The sequence below is a fragment of the Danio rerio genome, chromosome 13, assembly GCF_052040795.2.
Source record: "Danio rerio strain M-AB ecotype USA chromosome 13, GRCz13ab, whole genome shotgun sequence".
NCBI lineage: Eukaryota > Metazoa > Chordata > Actinopteri > Cypriniformes > Danionidae > Danio > Danio rerio.
The window spans coordinates 27,687,106-27,710,632 of NC_141033.1; the positions used below are offsets into that span (position 1 = coordinate 27,687,106).

Consider the following 23,527-nt stretch of genomic DNA (forward strand, 5'->3'; position numbering starts at 1 on the left):
TCTTTTCCCAAGAAGTGAATTTTATAATACAGCAATGATAAATTAAACTGATCAAAATTGGCAGTAAAAACAGCAGTAATCCAACAAAATAGTTTTAAATATTATATAATTCAGTTTTTCTTTTTTAAAACTTTTCGTTTAACAAATCTATAAAAATAGATCACTATTTTGTGCTGCTTAATGTTTACGGTACACAACATTAAGCAGCACACATATGCAACACTGATAAGAAAAGCTTCTTGAGCCCCAGAACAGCATATTATCTGATTTCTGAAGAACCATGTGACAGATAATACATTATTTTAAATAATGGAAATATAAAATAAATAAAGAACAGAAATATTCTTAACAACAACTATATTCATTCAATTTTTATCAAATGTCTTTCTCTCAAACAAAAGGCTGACAAATTAACCCAAAAAGTCAAACCTTGAGTTCAACAATCTGTCAAAGAGAACATAATAAGTCACCAATTTGCATGAATCTAAGCCATTTTTCAGTTTCTCATCAACCAAACTAATTTCTCAAGTTGCCAAAACTACTTTCCATTATCCTAACAGTCTTTTTTTATACTTGGGGAGCCAAGAGGTGGGTCAATATCTTATCATTAAATAGACAGCTTACTGATCTCTCTTAACGCTGTAATCTCTTTTGACTGTGCCCAGCAAACAACAGATCGTGCAAACAAACAAACTGCTCTTCAGTTAGAATAAAATCAAATGGAAATCATTATAGTCAAAGTCTACCACAAGTCTGAAACTGCACTTTTAAGATTGCCCAACTTGCTAGTTGAAACAGTGATGGCAGTTAACTCAGTGACGAGATAACAAGTAGTTTGACTGTTTAAATACTTGAAGATCACACTTTACTTTAATAAAACAAGGTTTCATTACTTAATTTAATAACGTGACTTAAGTATGAATGATAATTGTAGAACATTTATAAATCATAGTTCAACATTTACTAATGCATTATTAACAACTAAATTTATGCTTGCTAACAGTTAATGCAATGTGAGTTAAACTAACAAACAGCTGTATTTTCATTAGCTAATGTTAACTAACATGAACAAATACTGTAATAATAATAACCACTTTATTGTAATAACTTTACTGTAATAACCTTTTAGTAAAGTGTTACCACTAAACCTTTATAAATGCATGTCTTAGTAGACAAAAAATTTCCAGCTAATAAGACTTTAAATATGATCAACGCAAATATGCATAATAAAAACTATGGATGCAACGATGTATCAGCATTTAATATTTATCGGCCGATATTGGTTTCATTTAAAGCTGTCTGCAATAAGAAAAAGGAAGATATCAATGGTTAATAATAACATGGAGGTAAAGAGTTTAATTTCTTTGAATAAACCACTGTTTATCACAGAACAAAATCATTAAATACTTGCAAAAAACTAAATATAATCTGATCTGTACAAATTATCCGAGTCTAAAATATACAAAATATCAGAAGTGCATTAGGACAACAACTGGTGTGCACCACACTTAAGCGCTGGCACAAAACCATTGGTTAGTTTGGGCTAAAACTAGTAATCTGGGGCATTCAAATCTATCATTAACATACAGCAACAGCACTGGCCTTATTTGTTAAGTTTATAAAATAAATACATTATATTATGTCAAAAAACTTAATGCTTTAAAAGAAATATTAAATAGCAAAAAAAAACATTTGAAGATTGTCATGCTGTCAATTTTTTTATCTTAAAATTTTACATTTAATGTAAAAATAAAGTAGCTAGTATTGTATGTATACAATTGATCAATATCAGTATGAGCTGAAAGTTTTTTTTTAATCAGTCTGTATAAGTAAAAATATCCTTCTCAGGTGCATCGCTAATAAAAACAGATAACAGTACTTTAACCTGGACATTTTAATAGAATTGAATGATCGGATCAGGTTACCCACTGCAGAAAACATCCTTTTATTATGACCTCTCCAAGTGTGCCATCTCATGGTCATAGTATAAGCCAAGCTAATGGCAAGTCAGACACTGCCAGTGTGTTTGAAGTTATATAATAAAGGGGGTGAGTGGGTAGAGGGGCATTGTTTTATGACTAGTGCTGGAATGGCAGCTCTACAAGTAGGTTTACATGTCTCCTCTCACCCGCTGAGTGTCCGTGGCACACTCCTTCTTAAAGAGCAAAGACGCTGGGCCTAATAAACATAGTATTTTAATTTCTTTGCAAAAGAACATCATGAACCCAAAAGTAAGTGAGCCTCCAGCGTTGCTTCAAATCAACCATGTGCTGACCAAAGATCAGCCACTGGGTGACATGTTAAAAAAACAGATTTCAGTTCACACGTCAACCAACACCAAATGCTGACGCAACACATTGCTACAAAAGCAAACGCAGAGCTGTCCCCAACCTAGTCATCAAATAGTTTTAAATCAAATTGATTTTAAAGAAACACGTGACTTACTTGTCTAGAAAGTCTTTGTCCACCACAGCGCAGATGTCAAGCAGGGGGTTTCCCATCCCAAAAAGGGCATTTTGACTGCAAAAAGAGAAACATGCGTGTCCAGTTAAGGCATTAGGAAAGCATTCGAGTAGTCCAGACAACGGACGTCAGCAATTACACTAAAAACATAAGCAACATAAGGCCTAAAGAGGCAACTAAAAACATAAGGCCTTTGTGATTCACTTGCGTGATGCGCCTTCTAAAGATAGCAGGGACATTTCCTCAACCAAGCAGACTATTTTCAGCTTTTTAGCCAAAAAATCCAAAAAATGTGCAGCAACTCAAGCATTTTTGTCTTGAGGGATTTTACTCAACAGAAATTCAGCATACATATGAAAGTCTCAGTCAAGCATAAACCACAGCACATTACACAATCTGAAAAACACGAGCTCTGCTTTTTAAGCAAATCCATGGCTGAGCTTCAAGCTAGATTATGTTTTATCTATTAGATTGCTCAGTATTTGTCCAAGCAAAATAGTTTTAGAGTAGAAACTTCATGTCATAAATGTTTTAAACTAGGGACTAAAACATTAAAGAAAGCTTCAGTCACCACATCTAGCAAACCAGCCATTCAAGCACGTGTCTGAGTGACTGACCGTTCATTCACCCTGGAGGAGACATGCATGCTGGAGATTAAAACGCTGCCTCTAATCTATTATTGACAGATGTGACAAATTTACTAATTTTTCAATAAATAATGATAGATGATTCAGTGTCTTTGCATAATAGATTTGATATTATTAAATGCAAGACATTGAATGTCTATCAGCAACAAAAAGCAAGCAGGATTTTCTTCTAAATGTGAACTCCTACACTCAAAGAAGCTCAATTGTTTAGTGTAACTAATGTGAGTCTTGAGAATAAGCACAGATGTGTCAGTGTGGGAGTTTGTGAAGCCTGCAGTGCTTTAAAACAGATGTTTAGTGGGATGCTGTTCGGAGAAGACAGAAATAAGTGAATAAATCATTTCTTAATTAGAGAAAAACAGTTTATATACAACTTAAAGTTAAAAACAGACATCCCAGCAACAAGATAATAATAATAATAATAGTAATAAAGCCTGCAAAAAAAAAAAATTATATATATATATATATATATATATATATATATATATATATATATATATATATATATACACACACACACAAAACATCACATATTGATAGCTTCCATTAATCACAAAATACCAAACATGTTCTTTGATTTGAAAAATATTATTATTTTATGTACAAGTTGGAATGACAAGATTATAAAACTTGTCAAATTCCCCTACTAGTCATTTACTAGTCATTAACTACCTGACAGCACGGCTAAAGCTACCGCATATCTGAAAAGTTTGGTGTCAGTAGGTTTGCGACAGAAATATCAGTGGGAAAGTGACCTATACAACTTGCTGCCAACATTTGTGCACCCAGAATAAACCAAACGCACACTTGTTTGTGTTTATGCATGTTTGTTTGCTTATACATGCATGTTTTGATGCAATATACACATGCACTTTCATTAATGTTGTGATAACGTGCAGCAGGAAGACTTTTTGTGCAGCAGTGCTCGACTACACAACAAAAGACACGTGGAGCCAGAGGGACGGACTCCAATGGTCAATATAAATCACTCAAGGACAACGGGTGATCAAAAGCATGAAGCATACATGCACTCGGTCATGTGGAAGTAACGTTAAAGTGACTGTAAAACTCTATGTATTGACCACTAATATTAAAAATGCATCGATCACGAGTTTGCGATTTACGCCTTGCAGGAAATGCATGAGCTGAATTCATCGGCATTGGTCAGAGGTAATAAGAAAATACCCGATACATTCCTCTCCGGTGCAACAACAATACGCTTTTGAGGAAAATCACTGAGTTGACAGCACATGGACTTTATGTGACAAGCATCAAGACCTCTGACCCAAAAGCGCTCGCAAGCAAACCGCCCTGTGTTTAATAAAAGCACCAACACACTTCTTCTGACTCGGTTGATCTACAATGCTCAACCGATGCTTGTGTTTACTGTACCTGAGCTTTTTTTCCTCGAGTTTAATCCTCTTTGCTTTAGGTTCATCGGACGCCATGCTGTACAGTGATAGTGCTCAATCAAATACGCTCCTGGCACCTTGTTGAGCGAATGAAGCATCTGGCGGTGAGGGTGGTGGATGCTGTTCATTTGAGTCGAATCTTTTCAGTGAGTCGATTCGTGTAACTGTTCATAACTATTCGTTCGTGGAGCTGAAACGGTCCGAGCACTTCTCACAAATTTACCGAACGAATATTTATCTTTTCTGATGACTATCAGCTTCAAAATGAGCTGATAAAAATGATTTTGAATAAACAATTCTCTGTTCACAGAGTCAGCAAATATGTGTTCAGTGAATCACAATAAAAAAACAAATACAACATGGCATACAGTTAAATATATATATATATATATATATATATATATATATATATATATATATATATATATATATATATATATATATATACATATAAAATCATTCAATAGCCGAAATGTTTCGAAATGTTTATGCTATATATACATATAGTGTGTAAACTGCAATAAAAAGCACGAAATTACGATAAACCTTAATTTTAATACGCTTATATTTGAAATACAGTGAATAAACTAAAAAAACAACATGCCGAGCCACGTGATCCTGTGAAGAACCAGCAAATCTGTTCACTTTCTATAAAGATCTGTTCAAAGGAACCGATTAGAAAGGAATCTAATTGTGGAGGGAAAATTCACTACAGAGTGTCATAGCTGTCCCTGTGTTTTGCCAGAACAGAGAAATACATTCCTGTTATAAATTAAGTAAATCTAAACACGTGCTTTGCAGAAGTATTTTACGAAATCTTTTATCTAACCCTTAAACCACATTGCTCATTTGTTTGTGTTTTTAAAGTACTTTAAATTAAACTCGCTGCAGGCGTAGATTTGGACGCATCGACTGGGAAGGAGGAGTGACACATCTGCCACATTTGCAAGAGGGGGATATCGCATGAAAACATTGATCAAGACAGCTGTCTGCAGGTAAGTTTTGTTTAAAGTAAGTGTCGATATGTGTTGTACTTACGGGCTTTTGACTGTCTGCGTCTGTTCGCTTGAAAATGATTGCTTCTAAACATAAACGGTAAACACGGGCTGTCCTGCACTACTTCTTTCAGGAAACACAACTTTTATACTTTTGTTTTTAATATTGTCTTAGGCATTAATAGTTTTGTTAGCCATCACACCACATTGACTGCCATAACCTTTTAAACTTTATTATATTCTACAAATTTGTTTGCAAACAGCGAAAGTAGATAACTTTTGATGCGTGTCATTTTTTTAGGTTTACAAGTTTACTTTTACTTATAGATGACTGGTTTGGGTCACATTAACTTGTTTTTTTATTTTTTTATTTTGTGTCATGATCAAGTTTTACATAAATCAAACTTAAAATGTACTTCAGTCTATAAAAACAAGTTTTATGAATTGCATTTAGACCAAACTGTAGGTGTTTCATTTTAAGCAAATATTTATGAGATGATAAAGCAGGGAACGCTGTATTTTCATAAATATATTTTAAAAATCGAATTTATTATTAATATATTTACAGTGTTGTCCATTTTAATACACAAATATATTCATTCATTCATTTTCTTTTCCACTTAATTCCTTTATGTATCTGGGGTTGCCACAGCGGAATGAACCGCCAACTTATCCAGCATATGTTTTCCACAGCCGATGCCCTTCCAGTTGCAACCCAACATAGAAAAAACAAATATATTAGCAATAGAAATAGTACAAATAGAAAGCTCTCTGTATTATATATTCATCCTCCTATTTTCTTTAACTTTTTCCTAACTCTGTTTTAGTCATGCCTTTCTAATCACTTTTAATTACTTTATAAGCAATTCCAGCGTTATGGATGTGACATTTGCAGTATAAATTGAAAACAAAGTATATGTTGACATTATATTGAAACATCTGTTTATATTTTCCAAAACAACTACCCACAGAGTTATGTGAGCAGAACAATATCAATCTGTGAAGATTTTTTAGATTTTAAATGAGGAAAATAAACGTGTTATGGATGTGACAAAAAGGTTAGCAAGGTTACAGTATACAATATACTTTCACCAAATCCGTCAATTAAACTGCACAACCAAAAATAAATAATGCTTATCAAAAGGATAAGAGTCAGCTCACTATAAAACAAAAAATGACTGATTTTGTTTTATTTGACATTTTGTGCATTTATGAGGAAAAAAAGCTTTGTGGATGTGACGTCTCTTCGTTATGAATGTGACAGATGTGAAGTTGGCACTTGTATTTATGACTTTGGTAAATCAAATATAATTTTTTGAAAACATTGACAGTGACATTTTGAGTTTTCTTTTACGTACTGTAAAATACTTGATGCTTAAGACAAAATGCTATTTTGGTGAAAAAATTTTTTCATGGCAAGGTTGACATTTGTGTGGAATTGCTCATTCTGTGTGTGTTATACAGTCTGGAAGGATGGATGAATGAATGGATAGATTGAAGATTCACATTAGCGCTGCACAATATATTGTTTCAGTATCAATATTGCGGTGTGTGTGAATCAGTTATAGTCACATTGCCGAATCTGCAATGTCAAGTTGGGATTATAGTTTATTAACATCACAGTCAATGCAAAGTTTAACCCTAAAATAGAGTGAAAGATTTTAATTTGGATGTGTTTTTAAGACCTGTGACTGTGTACGATTTACAAAAACCTAAACCAAGAGGTTATCAAGGTATATAAACCAAAATTAATTGTATGAAGATATATACGGTGCTATTTTAAATATTACCAAACAATTTCGTGTACCTCAATACTGTTAGATTCCACAGAAAACTATAAAATGAATGTGTATTTGTTCAATATAAAATGTAAAAATGTGAAGTCATTCTAAATGCAGTTATACGTGATCTTGTGAACATATATTCATAATGAAATAAATATTGCAGACAAACTAAATATTGCAAAATCAGTTTTTGACCAAAATCGTGCAGCCCTAATTCACATATTGTTATCATGGTATATGAATATAAGGGTTATTCATTCATTTTCTTTTTGGTTTAGTCCCTTTATTAATCAGGAGTCGTCACAGCTTAATTGACCCTTATTTTCTCAAAATGCTTTATTTTCTCTTTTTTATTCAATTTAAACAATCTGTCATAAATAACACACTGGGCATCTTCTTTCCAAACAATGGTTACTCATACCTGATGGTAGCCTCATGACTCTTGTTCTGACTGTCTTGTTTTGGTCCTGTTGACTTCCAGCGCTCATCATGATTCACAGCCTGTTCTTGATAAACAATGTTGGTGATTTATTCCTGGAGAAACACTGGAAGAGTGTCATAAGCCGCTCCGTCTGCGATTATTTCTTCGAAGCACGAGAGAAGGCAGGGGAACCGGACAATGTGCCTCCTGTCATCCGCACCCCTCATCACTATCTCATAAATATCTACCGTGACAAGATCTTCTTCGTCTCTGTCATCCAAACGGAAGTGCCTCCGCTGTTTGTAATAGAATTTCTCCATCGGGTTGCAGAGACTTTTCAGGTATCAAGAAACATTACAGTAAAGACACACAAGTTAAAGGGCAATTCCAGTGTGATGGATGTGACATTTAAACTCGTAGTGAAAAGCAATTGACAGGCAAAATATTGGTTAAAATGCAACTAAAATAAATGTCCCCAGAAAAGGCAAATAGGCATGTGCTTTACTGTAGATATGACATAAATGACTTGCACAACAATCAAAAAAAATTCTACAATTAAAATATAATTATTTTTATCTTTGTATTTAAATAATTTTTACAAGAAAGGCAGAAAAATACTTATATTAATATAACTTTATTATTTTATTATATATGTTTTTTAATATTATTATACTAAAATACATATATTAATAAACAGCAAAAATCAGTTTAAGGCACTCGAAAATGTGAAAAAATATTTTAAAAGTCTTTATTGACATGGCTATTCTACAGGGATGTGGAAGGGACTTGATGGTGGGGGGAAAATTAATGGAGGAAAAAAGGAGTGATAGGAAAATATATATTTTTAAGTTTTTTCTTTATAGTAGTATTTTTCGTTAAACACTTCATACATGTCAACCCTCCCATTTTTGCCAGGATTGTCTTGTATTTTATCATTCTCTCCGATTATCAGCCTATCATTAAGTTTTTTCCTATATTTCTCATATATTTTTAATCTTGAAAGCATGTTGAAATTAATATAAAAATGTCTGCATTCACTATCGTTCCATTAAAGCTGTGCGTTGATTATCACCCTTCAAATGCAACCTCTGAATCAGTGAAAACTTGCATGAGCACCGACTGACAGACGCCCAGATCAGCTTCTGTACACTCCATTTAAAGTGATACCTCTGTTTTCAAACAAGTGAAGAGCAGTGAATGAATCTCTTGTTTTATTTTTGATAGCAGGATAGAATGGTTAAATACGGGAAAATGCCAGAAAAAACAGTGCCTACGCGTTTCAGCAGTTTTAAGGAATAGCCATGGCTTTTTAATATTTTTCCACATTTTCGAGTGCCTTGAACTGATTTTTTGCAGTTTATTCTGATGAATCCCTTACCCAAAGAGCACAGACACATGAAGTTACCCCTGAGCACTTTTTGTTTGATTTTGAACTTAATATATTTTAGATGCCCAATTACATTTTTTTTCTTGCAGTTTTCAGAAGAAAAAAAAAATGTTGTTGTTATTTTTCCACCCAACTAATCATAGAGCCATAAACTATACAACATGGTTTCCACAAAAAACAACAAGAAAGGAAAAAAAGACAACTGTTTTCAGCATTGATAATAGTTAATTAAAGAATGTTGATTTCATTAAATATAAGATCTTTTTCCGAAGGATCGTGTGCATCATGAAGATTGGACTAAAGGCTGCTAAAATTCAGCTTTGCTGTTAAAATAATTAATAACATTTTAAAATATATTTGAATGGGGAAAAAAAAGGAGTTATTTTAAATTGGGTCCAGCTTGTATTAAGTGCCCTTAATTACTATGTACATACATTTATATGAATCATTTGGTACAATGCACTTCATATCTATATACAATGTACTTCTAGTTACAAAATTATCTGCATGTGATTACAAATGTATTTGCATTTAAAAATGACACTGGTGAACTGTACTCTTAAACCAACCCGTGCCACCAAACTTATCCCTAAGCATAACCGTATCCCACTTCAACAACACCATACAAATATGAACACAATAAGTACTACATTGTTTGTTTGTTTTTTGTTTTGATGTACGTACCTAATAGTTAAGGTCACTTAATATAATTTGTGATATTACTTACCTTAAAGTTTAATATTACTTAAATAAAGTTACAATTATATAGTATTTCTGATATAAATGCAGTGTTGGTGTGCACATCTTTTGATTACAAATTTTACAGACTCAGATTTTGTGCCTGTTTTATTAAACGTCTTTTTGCATAGAATATGGTTAAATAAGATGTTATTTTATAATATTTTTGCAGGATTATTTTGGAGAATGTTCTGAGATGACTATAAAGGAAAATATGGTAATAGTCTATGAGCTCCTAGAGGAAATGCTGGATAACGGCTTCCCCCTTGCCACAGAATCTAACATCTTAAAAGAGCTCATCAGACCTCCTAATATCCTGCGCACAATGGTCAACACTATCACGGGTGAGACGGCCACAAGCCTGACTGATTAATATACCACATGATATGTTGAGAATCTAATGTATCAATGATCTTTAGGTAGCAGTAATGTTGGCGAAACCCTTCCTACTGGCCAGCTTTCCACAATCCCGTGGAGAAGAGCCGGAGTGAAATATACCAATAACGAAGCTTACTTTGATGTGGTGGAGGAAATCGATGCCATCCTGGATAAGTCTGGTGAGAATGAACTACAGTTTATCTTTTTCTGTCAGGTGTTTCAAGGTTAACGCTGGGGTATTCTTTGATTTCAGGAACTACGGTTTTCGCAGAAATCCAGGGAGTTATTGATGCTTGTGTGAAGCTCTCTGGAATGCCAGACCTTACGCTTTCATTTATGGTGAGAGTTAAATCACATTCAGACAGATTTCGTTTCAGCTATTTTCACTTCTACATTTGTGTGTCTTGTCCATATCTATACTCTTATTTTAATAAAATTACTTCAATGGAGTAATGTGGACATCTGAAAATTTCATATTTTGATCAAACAATTAAGCACTACACTCCAACTAAACTTTTTAAAATGCACTTCACTCCATTTAACTTTACACACAGCTTATATATTAAAAGTTTGAACCCCTTAGCATTAACTAATAGCTATTACCTATTAACTAATAGCTCAGTGTAACACTAAAATGCCAAAACTGAAATGGAGGGACAATTATTGTGGCATATTTGTAAAATTTCATTTTATGTAATTATATCAATCTTAAATGTTCTTACTTTTTTTATTTAAAAGAACACAAACTTGTATTAAAACAGGTTTATTTAACATAAGAAATGCTAAAGAATATGATTAATCGAGTATAAAAAACACTGCATAGACATGACTGTATGAATTCAATTCACACAATCAATAGCAAGTGATTCTTAAAGATATAAAAGGGATTCAGTCAAGAGCAGTGAGTGATATTTCTCTGCATTTTGTTGTTGGTTAACATTAATGACAGAGCAGGGTTTATTGCACTGCGGATAAGGAAGCTTGGATATTATATACTGTTAAACATCAAGTAGTTGTGTAATCTACAATAGGATGTGAAGGAGAAGAGAATTTGTGATCGCATGCTGTCTAAAAGTGGCGGCTTTCTGCATTCAAAGAATTAGTTCACCCAGAAAAAAAAAAAGAGTAACTCCTCTTCATTGTCCCTCCAATCCCCTGAGAATTCGTCTATGACATTAAGATATTTTGGATGAAATCCGAGAGCTCAGCAATGGTCCTGAGGCATTCAAAATCCAAACAAAGAACCAAAAACATTGTTGAAACGTTTCATGTGACTTCAATGGTTGACCTGTAATCATACTACAAAATGACTTTGTTTGAAAATATTTTCTCTTCCCTGTCCATTAGTGTCTGATTCACATAAAATGTTTTTGTTCCTCTTCTGGTCCCCTATAAAGAATAAAAGATTTAATCTAAAATACCATCATTTGTGTTTTGAAGATAAACTAAGGTCTCTGTGGTTTGGAACAACGTGAGGGCGAATAATTAATAGTAGGATTTACATTTTTGGGTGAACTAAACCTTTAATTCTAACTCGATCTACTATGTTTTTTTCTATTAAACATCAAACATGCATTCATGTAGGTTCCTTTATCACTCTTATGTATGTGTCAATAACTGTCAATAAGTAGAATTGTCCTATGCAGAGATGTTTAAAATTGCATAATGACAAAATCTAATAACAGACAATTTATACAGTTCATATAGTTACATAAATAAACTGATCTATAATGTACTGGACTAACCTATTGTAAAGCTGCTTTGGGATGATAACGTTTTTAAAAAGTGCTTTACAAATAAACGTTTGAATTGAATTATAGTATGAATATGTGTGTATGACCTTCATCCGCAGAACCCAAGACTCCTGGACGATGTGAGCTTCCATCCGTGTGTTCGTTATAAGAGATGGGAAAGTGAGAGAGTCATTTCCTTCATTCCGCCTGATGGAAACTTCCAGCTCATGTCGTATCACATCAGTGCACAAAAGTAAGAAGAGCAGATTAATGATTAAGGAAGGCATCTAAATATTAAGCTCACCGACAGTCCATCCCGTGTGTTTGTGCAGTCTTGTAGCAATCCCAGTTTATGTGAAGCAAAACATCAGTTTCTTTGAGAGCGGGTCTTCAGGAAGACTGGACATCACTGTGAGCCCCAAGCAGACCATGGGGAAAGTTGTGGAGTGTGTGGTGGTGACTATACACATGCCTAAAGTGGTTCTCAGTGCCACCCTTAATGCCACTCAGGGAACCTACAAATACGACCCGCTTACAAAGGTCAGAATCAAACAATTCCTTCCTTTCCGGTTGATGGTTAATGTAACTAGAAGTGTCATGCCAGAAATGTTTCTGCTGTTGATTATTCTACGCTGTTGGTTAATAGTTGTCACTGTTGTCTTGTAGATTTTGGTGTGGGATATAGGTAAGCTTAATCCTCAGAATACCCAAAAGCAACCCAATCTGAAAGGAAGTCTAAGTCTGCAGTCTGGAGCTCCTAAACCGGAAGAGAACCCAAGTCTGAACATTGACCTGAAAATCCAGCAGTTAGCCATCTCAGGTCGGCCTTTATCAGCTTTGCTAGTTATTCATTGCCTGTGGAAGCTAGTGATAAATAACAGTTGTCTTTATTAAAATAAAGGCCAGTAAACTGCAATCACTCTTATGTTTGGAGTCGGTAACAGTAAAAACAATGTTTTTTATAATTATTAAAGGGATAATTCACCCAAAAATGAAATTGTCAAGATTTCTTCACCCTTGACTTGTTCCAAACTAGTTTAAGGTTTTTTTTTTGTCTGTTCAACACAAAAGAAGATACTTTGAAGAATGTTGGAAACCGATAAAACATTGACATGGTAGGAAAGACAAATACAATGGAAGTCAATAGTTACCAGCTTCCAACATTCTTCAAAATAACTTCTTTTGAGCTCAACAGAACAGAAAAGCTGGTTAGGAACAAGTCCAGGATAAAGAAATAATAGCCAAAATTAAATTTGTGTGAACTATCCCTTTAAGAATCTGAAAAAATCATAGATATTCCTTGCTCCAAATAAATGTTGACTTTTAAACTTTATATTCATCAAAAATCTGAAATTGAAGCACTGGAAAACTAGTTAAGCATGTGTTAGAGAAGTTCTGGAATTTCATTATACGTTAACTGGTTTATGCAAAGTCTACCGGATCAGGTGATCTAGCATGATGTGTGTCTGGAATAAAACTTTAAGCATCATGGGAAATTTCCAGACTTTCAGATCTCACTGTACATCATGTAAAACTGTGTTTTTGTTTTAAATCTGGTATTTAAATGCAATTCTGCTCACTTTACTCTCTCTTGTGCTTTTCAGGACTGAAGGTGAATCGTCTAGACATGTACGGAGAGAAGTATAAACCATTCAAAGGTGTGAAATATGTCACCAAAGCTGGGAAGTTTCAGGTCAGGACATGAGGGCCCGGCTGCAGATCATCACAATCATATGCCAAAAGTTGATCAGAGGTGCCATTTCTCTAAATGACAAATCATGCAAGATTGCAACCGAGTACAATCTCCCTTATTTTTTACAGCATCGAAGTTACATTTGTTATCGTAATATTTATCGTTCTATATTTTATGGGAAGTAACTGGCAAGAAGTGAAAATCTCCACTGGAGAAAATTGGGAGAGTATTTTCTTTGGGAATCTTTATCTTCATATCAATAACATTCCATTAGTGTATCTGCATAATGTCAGATAATCTACATCTCTGCCAGGAATGTTACAATTTACCATCTCAAAACCAATATCTAGAATATATAATATACACAAGCCTTCTTTTATACTTTAGTTGTTTTTTTGCATTTCATTTGGTTCAGCGGCCTTTGAATGGATAAAATACTTTAGGCCTCAAACAAAAAAATGGCCTTTCCTTAAAAGCACATGGCCATGTTTATACGCAATCTATTTCTTTACTACACAAGCACATTGCTGCTCAGAGGTCAGTGTTGCAGAAAATGTCCAAGTAAATGTACTTTAATGCTTAAAGTAGTTTCAGTTGTGAGCACAAGTGAAGAAATCACTGTCACACTGTCCTGCGGTCACACGGTAGATTCTACAAGTAGGTCTGAAGCTTTGAGGATGTGCACAGAAACACAACGGCATTATTTTTTATAAAATGTCAAGGGAATTGCTTAAATGCATTTTAAAATATGTATTTCAACCAAAAGCCTTCAGATTTATAAAGTTTGCAAATAAAACTTTTTTGTGTGTCTTTCACTAATATATGCTTATTATACTGTACATTCAATTGTAGGTAAATTGAGGACAATTCAGATTTTAGTTTTTCATTCATTCATTCATTTTCTTGTCGGTTTAGTCCCTTTATTGATCCGGGGTCGCCACAGCGGAATGAACCGCCAACTTATCCAGCAAGTTTTTACGCAGCGGATGCCCTTCCAGCCGCAACCCGTCTCCGGGAACCATCCACACACACACACTCATACACTACGAACAATTTTAGCTTACCCAATTTACCTGTACCGCATATCTTTGGACTGTGGGGGAAACCGGAGCACCCGGAGGAAACCCACGCAAAGGCAGGGAGAACATGCAAACTCCACACAGAAACGCCAACTGAGCTGCGACCAAGCGACCTTCTTGCTGTGAGGCGACAGCACTACCTACTGCGCCACTGCCTTGCATTTTAGTTTTTGATGAATATAAAATTTACAATTTAACTTGACTAGCTGTTCCAAGATAAGTCACAATTGCTGGTTTCTATCGTCCAATTCTGACTATAAACAAAAAGTTGGGGAAAATAGTTGCAACTCTGAGGAATAAACTAAATCACAATATGTAAACCTCAAACTTTGAAAGGGAAAAAGAGATTCTGAATTCTGAAGGGAGTCACAATTGTGACATGTAAACAGAATTACAAAATATAAATGCAGAATTTTGCCGAGGTAGTAGGTAGTGCTGTCGCCTCACAGCAAGAAGGCCGCTGTTTCGAGCCTGTGTGTCTGTGTGGAGTTTGCATGTTCTCCCTGCGTTCGCGTGGCCTACCTTTATTGTTTTATTTATTCTTTTTATTATTAATATCATTATTATTTTTAATCATCTTGGTACAGAAGTAACAGTTCTTGACAACACCAGTTAGTTAGTATTTAGCAAATGCAAATTTGCATTTGGATTACATCCAACATAATTACCCAATTTGTGAGCGAATGCAAAAGCACTGAAATAGGTGCTATATTTTCCTCCCTTTAAGATCATCTGATGAGCAGGGTGCATAAATTTTTGGTAGCCTGACAGAAAAACATAACACCGGGACATCTGGCTAGTATTTTTGTGAACCCTGAAGAAAAAAAGCTGAATTTTTCTATTTTGTGCTGGTGGTGGAAAGTTTTGTTGAAGAATTAATTCACTGTTAATTCTTCATCAAAGAATTGTTAATTCTAACATCTTGAAAGTTACTAAATTAATATTTGAATACTTGTATAATAACTGAAATGTTGTAGCATTTACAAATGAGACATTCACTTGTCCTTTTATTTGACAAATTTGCGTAGTGAAGTGTCAAAGCAAAACACCTAACAGAACTTTTTTTATTATCGATAATCTGAGGCACATAAGACGTTCTTTTCTATGTGACACTGGGGGGAAAATAAAGGTCAACATTAGTGTCATCCATTATATACATTCACAAAGCAGTACTATCACCCTTTATAAATGTCTTCAGAACCCAAAACATGCTAATACACATACAGTACAAATACAGCCCTGTAAACTTTCACAACCAGGCACTATATTAGGGGCTGGAAAGGTACTCTTTCAAACATCTAACTTGTAGATAGAGATTTAAGTGAATGAAAGGCAGTAAAGCATCATGACGGAGAGTTACGGTAGCTGTATGAAGTATGAAAGACAAGGATCTTCAGCTAAAGGTTGTGCTACTGAGTTTTCTATACTACGATTGCACAATTTTCCACACGATTGATTTTGTACAGATCCTAAAATGACACATCACCAAAAAAAGTGCCAAATCTGCAATTTACTGACCCTCATGTCATTTAAAACCTGTATGAAAAATGTCTATACAATTAAAGTGATGGATCACCCAAGAAATTTAAATTCTGTCATTGTTTACTAATTGAAAACCTTTTATGAGCTTCTGTTTAACACAAAAGAAGTTATTTTGAAAAATGTTGGAAACCTGTAAATATTGACTTCCTTACTATTTGTTTTTCCTACTATAGAAGTCAATGTTTTCAGCTTTCCTTTGTGTTGAACAGAAGAAAGAAACTGATAAAGATTCGAAACCACTTGAGGGTTAGTAAATACTCAATTTTAATGTTTGGGTGAACTATCCCTTTAAAGCCAATGGAGTCTAAAACAAACAATGCAGCATTATTTTTGCATAATATTTTCTGTTTTAGAACTGCATGAGGGTATGCGAATGATGAAAGACTTGTTATTTTTTGTTGACGTATCTCTATGAGTGTCTTCAAACACGAATTGTAGGTATCATGAACAAACAAGCCACCTGGGTCTTGTTACCCATTCTATTCAAATGAAAGATGCATTAAGACAGCTTCATCTTCAATACGCAACAATGAAAACACAATCACACTGAGAGAAACATCTAAATTAACGCTGTAAACCGCAAAGAGACTGAGCTAAGAGAGAAACAGTTCAACTGTTGTGAGGATTGTGCTTTTCTTTTGAGCCTAACAAATCAAAAACAAAAACAAAAAAACATTCGGTCTCACAAGAGTGAAGTATAAAGGACGAATACATTTCAGTGTTCACTATCTAAGCATTTGCATGTCTACATAGATTTACATTATTTCCAAAGCTACTAAATATATTAACTGTAAAAATAAAAGAAATCTTTGGTATCAACCATGCCATGCAAAATACATCTCTGTAATGGCATGACCCATCAAAAATAGGCATTATCCTAATGAATAAATAGCTAAGCAATGGTTCATATAAACATGAGCTCAGAACAGTTCATCGTAGTGAGTTAAAACGTAAAAACCACCAGCCACAGCACAGGTATTCTGAAAAGCAAAGCAAAAACGCAACTAAAGATGCACGTTCACGACTAAAAATAAATGTGCGATAACGATCTGGTGAAATATGTACGAAATATATACATTTTCAATAAGAAAATTCACCTCTTCAAAAACTAAACTAAATTCATTAACGAACTCCCAACATTGTTCAAGAGAGGCGTAGTGCCATATTTCTCCAATACAAAATAGAAAACTTCATCATGCGAAAAAATAGATATTTATGTATATATACCTGGAATTTGGAAACCCAACATACCAAAAATATATATTTATAAATCTGCTTCCTGTGTATTCCAACACCATACCTCAGTAGTGTGAGATTCAGGACAAAAATAGCCTCCGTAAAGACAAAGTAAGTGTACCGAGTACCAATACCAGCAGTTAAATAAAAAAATCAACTCGAAAATTGAACCAAACGCTGATGTCCAAAAGTCCACCTCCTCTCAGATGTGGGACATTTGAAAAGGCAGGGATGCAAACTGCTAACTGAAAACATCTAGTCCTCAGTTTGTTTTTTACTGGTACCAGGGGGTTTTTCGGACCCAGCGAAGTGTGAAGCCTGCGTCTGTGCGGATCTTGATGGAAGCGGCTTCTGCTTCTCTCACCGTCTCCTTCACAGACTGCATGAGGTTCTGGGCGTTGTGCACAAGCATCTCAGTGGCCTAAAAACAAACACAATCAATTTAATTCTAATCGAATCCAATTAATCCATTATTAAAGATGATTGTTATCCTTACCTGTTCGGATTCTTCCTCACTGATATTTGTACGTCCCAGCATAGTGGCCTTCACTGTGGAAAGGATCTTCAACTGAGTGCTGATGGTTGGGATGCGCTCACAAACCTGCGGTCAGAAAACAAATAATGGTTTGTATGTACTGGAAGAGAGCAGTCCGTATCAAATTTTCTTATTGTGAAATGAATTGCTAAAGGTTTTTATTACGATATATGATATTCTCATCATATTGACCTAAGCTGCGAATAAAGATTGCTTTAACAGATATAACAAAAAAAATGGCAAAAGAAATTACAAAATACTTTTAGTATTATTAGTAAATGTTAAAATCAACAGTGATAAATTCTACAGTATATAATATTTAAAAATTGTTATAACATTCTATAATTACAGTATATGTTTTAATTCATTAATAATATGACATTTAATTACATTACAAGCTATGTGATAGCATTTTATGAATAAATTGTGATACTTTTGGAGCTTTATTGATGGCGTCTTTATATACATCAGGGGAAATAAGTATTGAACACGTCACCATTTATCTCAGAAAACCTATTTCTAAAGGTGCCGTTGACCTAAAGTTTTCCTCTGATGTTGGTAACAACCAAAGAAATCTATATAAGCAAAGACAACAAATCTAAAATAGTTTACAAATTAAGTTATGTTTACTAAAATGAAATGATGCGGGTAAAAGTATTGAACAATGAAGAACGGGATGTGTAGGAGGGCTGTGAAAGCCCAGACGGCAGCTGAAAGCTCTTAGTTTCTTTGAGTTATTCAGCAACCCTCTGCCCTTTGTCATTATAAATTAATATTTGCTGCTTCAGTCCAACATCTACATTAGCAAGAAACCAGGGTGGACATTTCAGCAAGAGAATAATCCAAAACACAGCCAAGGAGACTCTCAAATACTTTCAGAGAAAGAAAATCAAGCTGTAGAATGGCCCAGCCAATCACCTGACTTAAATCCAATATAAAATACAAAATAAAGATTAGATTTGATAGATGAGACTCACAGAACCATCAAGATATGTACACTGTTGAAATCTGTGAAAAACTCAAATCTGAGCAATGCATGTGCCTTCATTCTCCATATGAGAGGCGTTATAACCTGCCATCACCAAAAAAAGCCTTTTGTATAAGGTATTAAACACATTTCTGTAGTTCAGAACTTTCTCCCTGTATTATTTAATTATTATTATAACACACAACTAGTTTTTTCAGATTTTTTTGTTTCATTTTTATGTTTGTATTGTTTGGGTTTTTACCTAAATCTGGTTCAATCCCATGTCAACAGCTCTTTTAGAAGTATTAATCCCAGGAAAACAACATGACATGTTCAATACTTAATTTCCCTGCTGTATATTCTGGTCTTTTCTGGTTGAGCACCTATCTGAGACTGATGTGCATACCTTCATGAATTTAAAACACTTAAAATAAAGTCTCATTATTCATTCATTTTTTTTTTTTTTGGCTTAGTCCCTTTATTAATGTGTGGTCGCCACAGCGGAATGAACCACCAATTTATCTAGCATATGTTTTATGCAGCGGATGCCCTTCCAGCTGCAACCCATCACTGGGAAAAAAGTCTCATTAATAAATGTTAAAATAAACAGTGAGAAATAACCATATTGAAGTTATATCTTAAATTAAATTTTATTTGTTTATTAGTTATTAATTATAAAACACTTACAACTTTTAACGCATTAGGCATTAACTAAGAAATTAACATCACCTAAGATATTAAATGCGTCTGTAGTTGTCATTACATTGACTTTAGTTAAATTAACTAACATTAAATGGAACCAACCTGAATCTACATAGTTAAAGGCCTCTAAACAGTCACTACATACATTTTCAATGTCATAGCCCAGATAAACAAGTGAAAATGTTCATATTTGAAAAAAACCTATTATGTCTTCAAGCAATTGGTGCTGTGACGAACACCACTGCCAATATAACTAAATATTTAAATAATAATTCATTATTCAAGATATTTTGAAGTGTCCACGATATCAATATTGTGCATGTTCATTATCATGATATAGTGATTCGACATATACTCACACATGATTATCTGAGGCACTGACCTGCAGCAGGTTTGTGCGAATCCTTTTGTCAGTACATTGTTTGGCTACTTCTTTAGCCAGCCGCGTGACCTCATCAGAGGCCTTGGCGATGTCCTTGGCGCACTGAATAAGGGCACGTTTATTCCCACTTCCACCACGCACCAGACGAGACATCTCTGCCATCAGCAGGGCCATACGCTTGGCGGCTCCAATGATGTCATTACCCTATGAAGAAAACCAATAAGGCAAAAGCAGAAGGATTTGATTACAGACATACTTTGACAAACACTTGTCAGTTGTCCACTAAATAACTGTTCCTATGGTTGGTTAATTGATCATATAGATCAATTTTACCTGCTGTTATTCTGCGATTTGTGATTATATATGTACAGTATCTCATTTATATCCGTAATCCTTTAAAATGTCAGTTAGACAAACAGTTTAGAGAGGCACTTCACATTCATCCAGACACACACATCAAGCATGCTTTTTTTGACATTAGTAAACTAAGATTGATATTTTTTTTTGATTATATTAATGTAAAATTGAGCTATGAAATCAATTTTGTGAGATCTGACCCACAGATACTGACAAAGTTGCATTTAATTGACTTGCATGTGTGCGCAAGATTTTTCTGGAAAGTTTTTCCAATGGTCTCACATTCATGAGTAGCTAATATTGCATTTATGTTGGCAAAATGTGATTGTTAAATAGAAACAAGAAAATGAAAGAAAAATGTTTTAAGTACTTCCAAAGAGAGACACACTAAAGTTGCAATTACTTGGACTAAATATGACTTTTTCATGCACACTTTTGCATAAAAAAAATTAAATTCTAATGTTCACATAATTTTGGTCGCAAAAAACACAACTTTTACATTTGTCAAAGTGTTTTGTGTACAGACTAGATACTTAAGTCACTTAAATGAGGGGTTCTCAACCTTTTTCTCTTCGAGGCCCACCTTTTTCTCAGAATTATTTTTTATCTTTTTTTTATATTATATAAAATCTAATAATTTTTTTTTGAATGCAGACAGGTGTAACGCTCCTGAATTCTTCAGTTATTCTTTACAACTGCAGATTATTTGGGCCTTTTCTTCAGTAAAGGAACCTGACAGGACTACAGGAGATGACAAAAAAACTGCTGCTGCTTTGAATTAGACTGACTTCTATTCATCTATTCAGTGAGGCCGAATTAGCCTATTCAATCACAGAAATCAGGAAATGCCATAACTACTATCATTTAATGTGCCATGTTTAAGATTGAAATCAAAAAATTATAGTATAACATTTAGATTAATTTTAATTTTATTATCTTGCAGTCCACCTGCAGGATCGCTGAGGCCCACTAGAAGGCAGCGGCCCACTGGTTGAGAATCCCTGACTTAAATCATATTTAGAGGCAAAATATGACATACTTGTGTTCCACGTATAGACAAGAAGGTTTCCCAATGTTTATGTGCTCACTGAGTTGAAATATAATTGAATATAGTTGAAAACTTACATTTTACAGCAGGACGAGTCTTCTGCATACAGATATCAAACGTTTCCAATGTTTATCTGCTCATTGAGTTGCTAAAGTCACATTATTGTAAAGAAAACGTACATTTTCCCCGAAGACAAGTCTTCTGCATACAAATATCAAACGTTTCCAATGTTTATGTGCTCATTGAGTTGCTAAAGTCACATTATTGTAAAGAAAACGTACATTTTCCCCGAAGACAAGTCTTCTGCATACAAATATCAAACGTTTCCAATGTTTATGTGCTCATTGAGTTGCTAAAGTCACATTATTGTAAAGAAAACGTACATTTTCCCCGAAGACAAGTCTTCTGCATACAAATATCAAACGTTTCCAATGTTTATGTGCTCATTGAGTTGCTAAATTCACAATAATGTAAATAAAACTTACATTTTACACCAAGACGAGTCTTCTGCATACAAATATCAAACTTGAGCAACTCACTCAGTAATTTAACATTGGAAAAGTTAAATTAATGTAGGCAATTAAGTCCCTGATTTACTTTTCTTTCCCCACAGTATAATGAACCACCTATTACAATTAGAATCTTTCATATGGAAACCACATTTTAAAAATGTGATTTTTGGATGTGAGCAACAGATTTAAGAAATTAATCTTTGTGTGAATGAAAAAGTTTTTCAAGTACTCAAAAAAGCATTCAGTTTTCAGAAAAAAAACTTTTACTCTTTAAAGTTTCTTGTGCGCACAAGAAAGTCTCTAAATTTTTTTTCTAAATGCAACTTTAGGGGCTCTATATTTTCCAAATTGTCCTCAATATAGTGCCTGTTTTATAAAAAAACATCAAAATGTATAAAATGTATGGCTGATCATAATATATTTAATATAACTGATACCTTGAGTAGAGCATTTTCCTTTAGTACGGTAATGATGTTTATACACAGGCATGCAGAGATTGAGTGTGTTAAAGTGTACCATCCTACAACGGCTTCAACGTGGTTCATTGAAATGGTTAGAAAACAAGTGCACAACAAACAAACAAACAAACAAGCGTGTGACATGACTTCAACACGTGTAATTCCGAAGTCATTGGGAAACTGTCATCCATGGCTTCACAGGTTGGCAAAAGCAGAGTGTTTGGCAGCAGCGCTTTGAGTGAATGGCTCCTTGTTCAAACCAGGCCACAGAGGTGGTGTCAAACTATCAGAAATGAGCATGAAGTGACTTGTGAAGCCAGTATCAGTTTGTCCAAGAAATGCACAACAAACTTGCCATTCCAGTCGCTTGTCATTGGCAACCCCAGCAGCAAAAAAACAACAACACACCGGACCCAAGTGTGAAGCAACAACAGCAGCAGTAGCAGCAGCTATCTGGTTTCAGCATTCCCACAGTAACATCTGGATGCAGAAGGGATGCTGCGACCCGCCGGGGCCGGAAAGCGAAGTACCTTACTGGACCACTTGCGAGCCTCCTGGTGCAAAGACTGCGCAGCGGCCAGAATGGGCTGGTTAACTGGCTGATTGGAAGACATTAAGAGCAGCTCTGGCTCATAATCGTCCTCGTTGTCTGTGAATTCATCCTCATCGTCTATATCTACTTCCGCCTCAGCGGCCTCAAAACCCTCATCTGGGACCTCGGGCTTGGGAGGGGGAGGACGGAGCCAGCATGGAGAAAGAAGGACAGAGTTAGTACGAGAGGCACTGGATGGAGATTTCCAGGTCATGATTGTGGGTACGGCTGGGTTTGAGATGGTTGATAGATGCAGCGTTCTGGGTCCTGCAGGGTTATCGCTGCCATGGGGTTTATAACTGAAACTGATCTAATCTCATGAAGTTGAGGATGAAAACTGGGCGATTATTTAGGACATAAAGCAAAACAAGCAAAGCCCCCAACAAGAGCAGTTTTGACGAATTCTGGAAATGCAACTTCGCAAGTCTTCTTAACAACTGAATGTTTCATATCATTCGTTTTATCT

At 34.7% G+C, this 23,527-nt stretch overlaps 3 protein-coding genes and 1 long non-coding RNA gene across 10 annotated transcripts in view; 2 read left to right on the top strand and 2 right to left on the bottom strand.

Annotated features, from left to right (window-relative positions):
* adka (adenosine kinase a) overlaps positions 1 to 4,667 on the bottom strand; it is a gene marked incomplete at its 5' end in the record, with an annotated part of 289,242 nt that extends 284,575 nt beyond the window's left edge. Inside the window, 2 exon segments of one of the 2 annotated variants that reach the window (NM_212791.2) lie at positions 2,446 to 2,520; positions 4,503 to 4,667. In NM_212791.2, the coding sequence (NP_997956.1) occupies positions 2,446 to 2,520; positions 4,503 to 4,558 (131 nt within the window). 2 annotated transcript variants of the gene reach the window in all.
* Positions 1 to 23,527, top strand: part of LOC147841073 (uncharacterized) — a 360,944-nt gene that overhangs the window by 239,898 nt on the left and 97,519 nt on the right. The window lies entirely within an intron of this gene.
* ap3m1 (adaptor related protein complex 3 subunit mu 1) lies at positions 5,487 to 14,460 on the top strand. Of its 3 annotated transcripts, none has more exon segments than NM_201292.1 (9): positions 5,487 to 5,517; positions 7,783 to 8,063; positions 10,020 to 10,191; positions 10,267 to 10,404; positions 10,479 to 10,564; positions 12,078 to 12,211; positions 12,291 to 12,498; positions 12,625 to 12,778; positions 13,563 to 14,460. In NM_201292.1, coding segments are annotated over 8 exon segments (1,266 nt in total). In that variant the 5' UTR covers positions 5,487 to 5,517; positions 7,783 to 7,790; the 3' UTR covers positions 13,664 to 14,460.
* vcla (vinculin a) overlaps positions 15,707 to 23,527 on the bottom strand; it is a 78,108-nt gene continuing 70,287 nt past the window's right edge. For 2 of the 4 annotated variants that reach the window (NM_001442281.1, NM_001128681.2), the window contains 4 exon segments: positions 15,707 to 17,929; positions 18,005 to 18,109; positions 20,095 to 20,298; positions 23,000 to 23,191. In NM_001442281.1, the coding sequence (NP_001429210.1) occupies positions 17,783 to 17,929; positions 18,005 to 18,109; positions 20,095 to 20,298; positions 23,000 to 23,191 (648 nt within the window). In that variant the 3' untranslated portion in view covers positions 15,707 to 17,782. 4 annotated transcript variants of the gene reach the window in all.

Bases quoted from the DNA above. Each gene is read 5' to 3' on its own strand.
- ap3m1 (XM_087277348.1), top strand. From the start codon at position 7,791: ATGATTCACAGCCTGTTCTTGATAAACAATGTTGGTGATTTATTCCTG. The intron at 10,565-12,077 runs GTGAGAGTTAAA...CTTCATCCGCAG, and splicing joins ACCTTACGCTTTCATTTATG to AACCCAAGACTCCTGGACGA. The intron at 12,212-12,290 runs GTAAGAAGAGCA...GTGTTTGTGCAG, and splicing joins TATCACATCAGTGCACAAAA to TCTTGTAGCAATCCCAGTTT.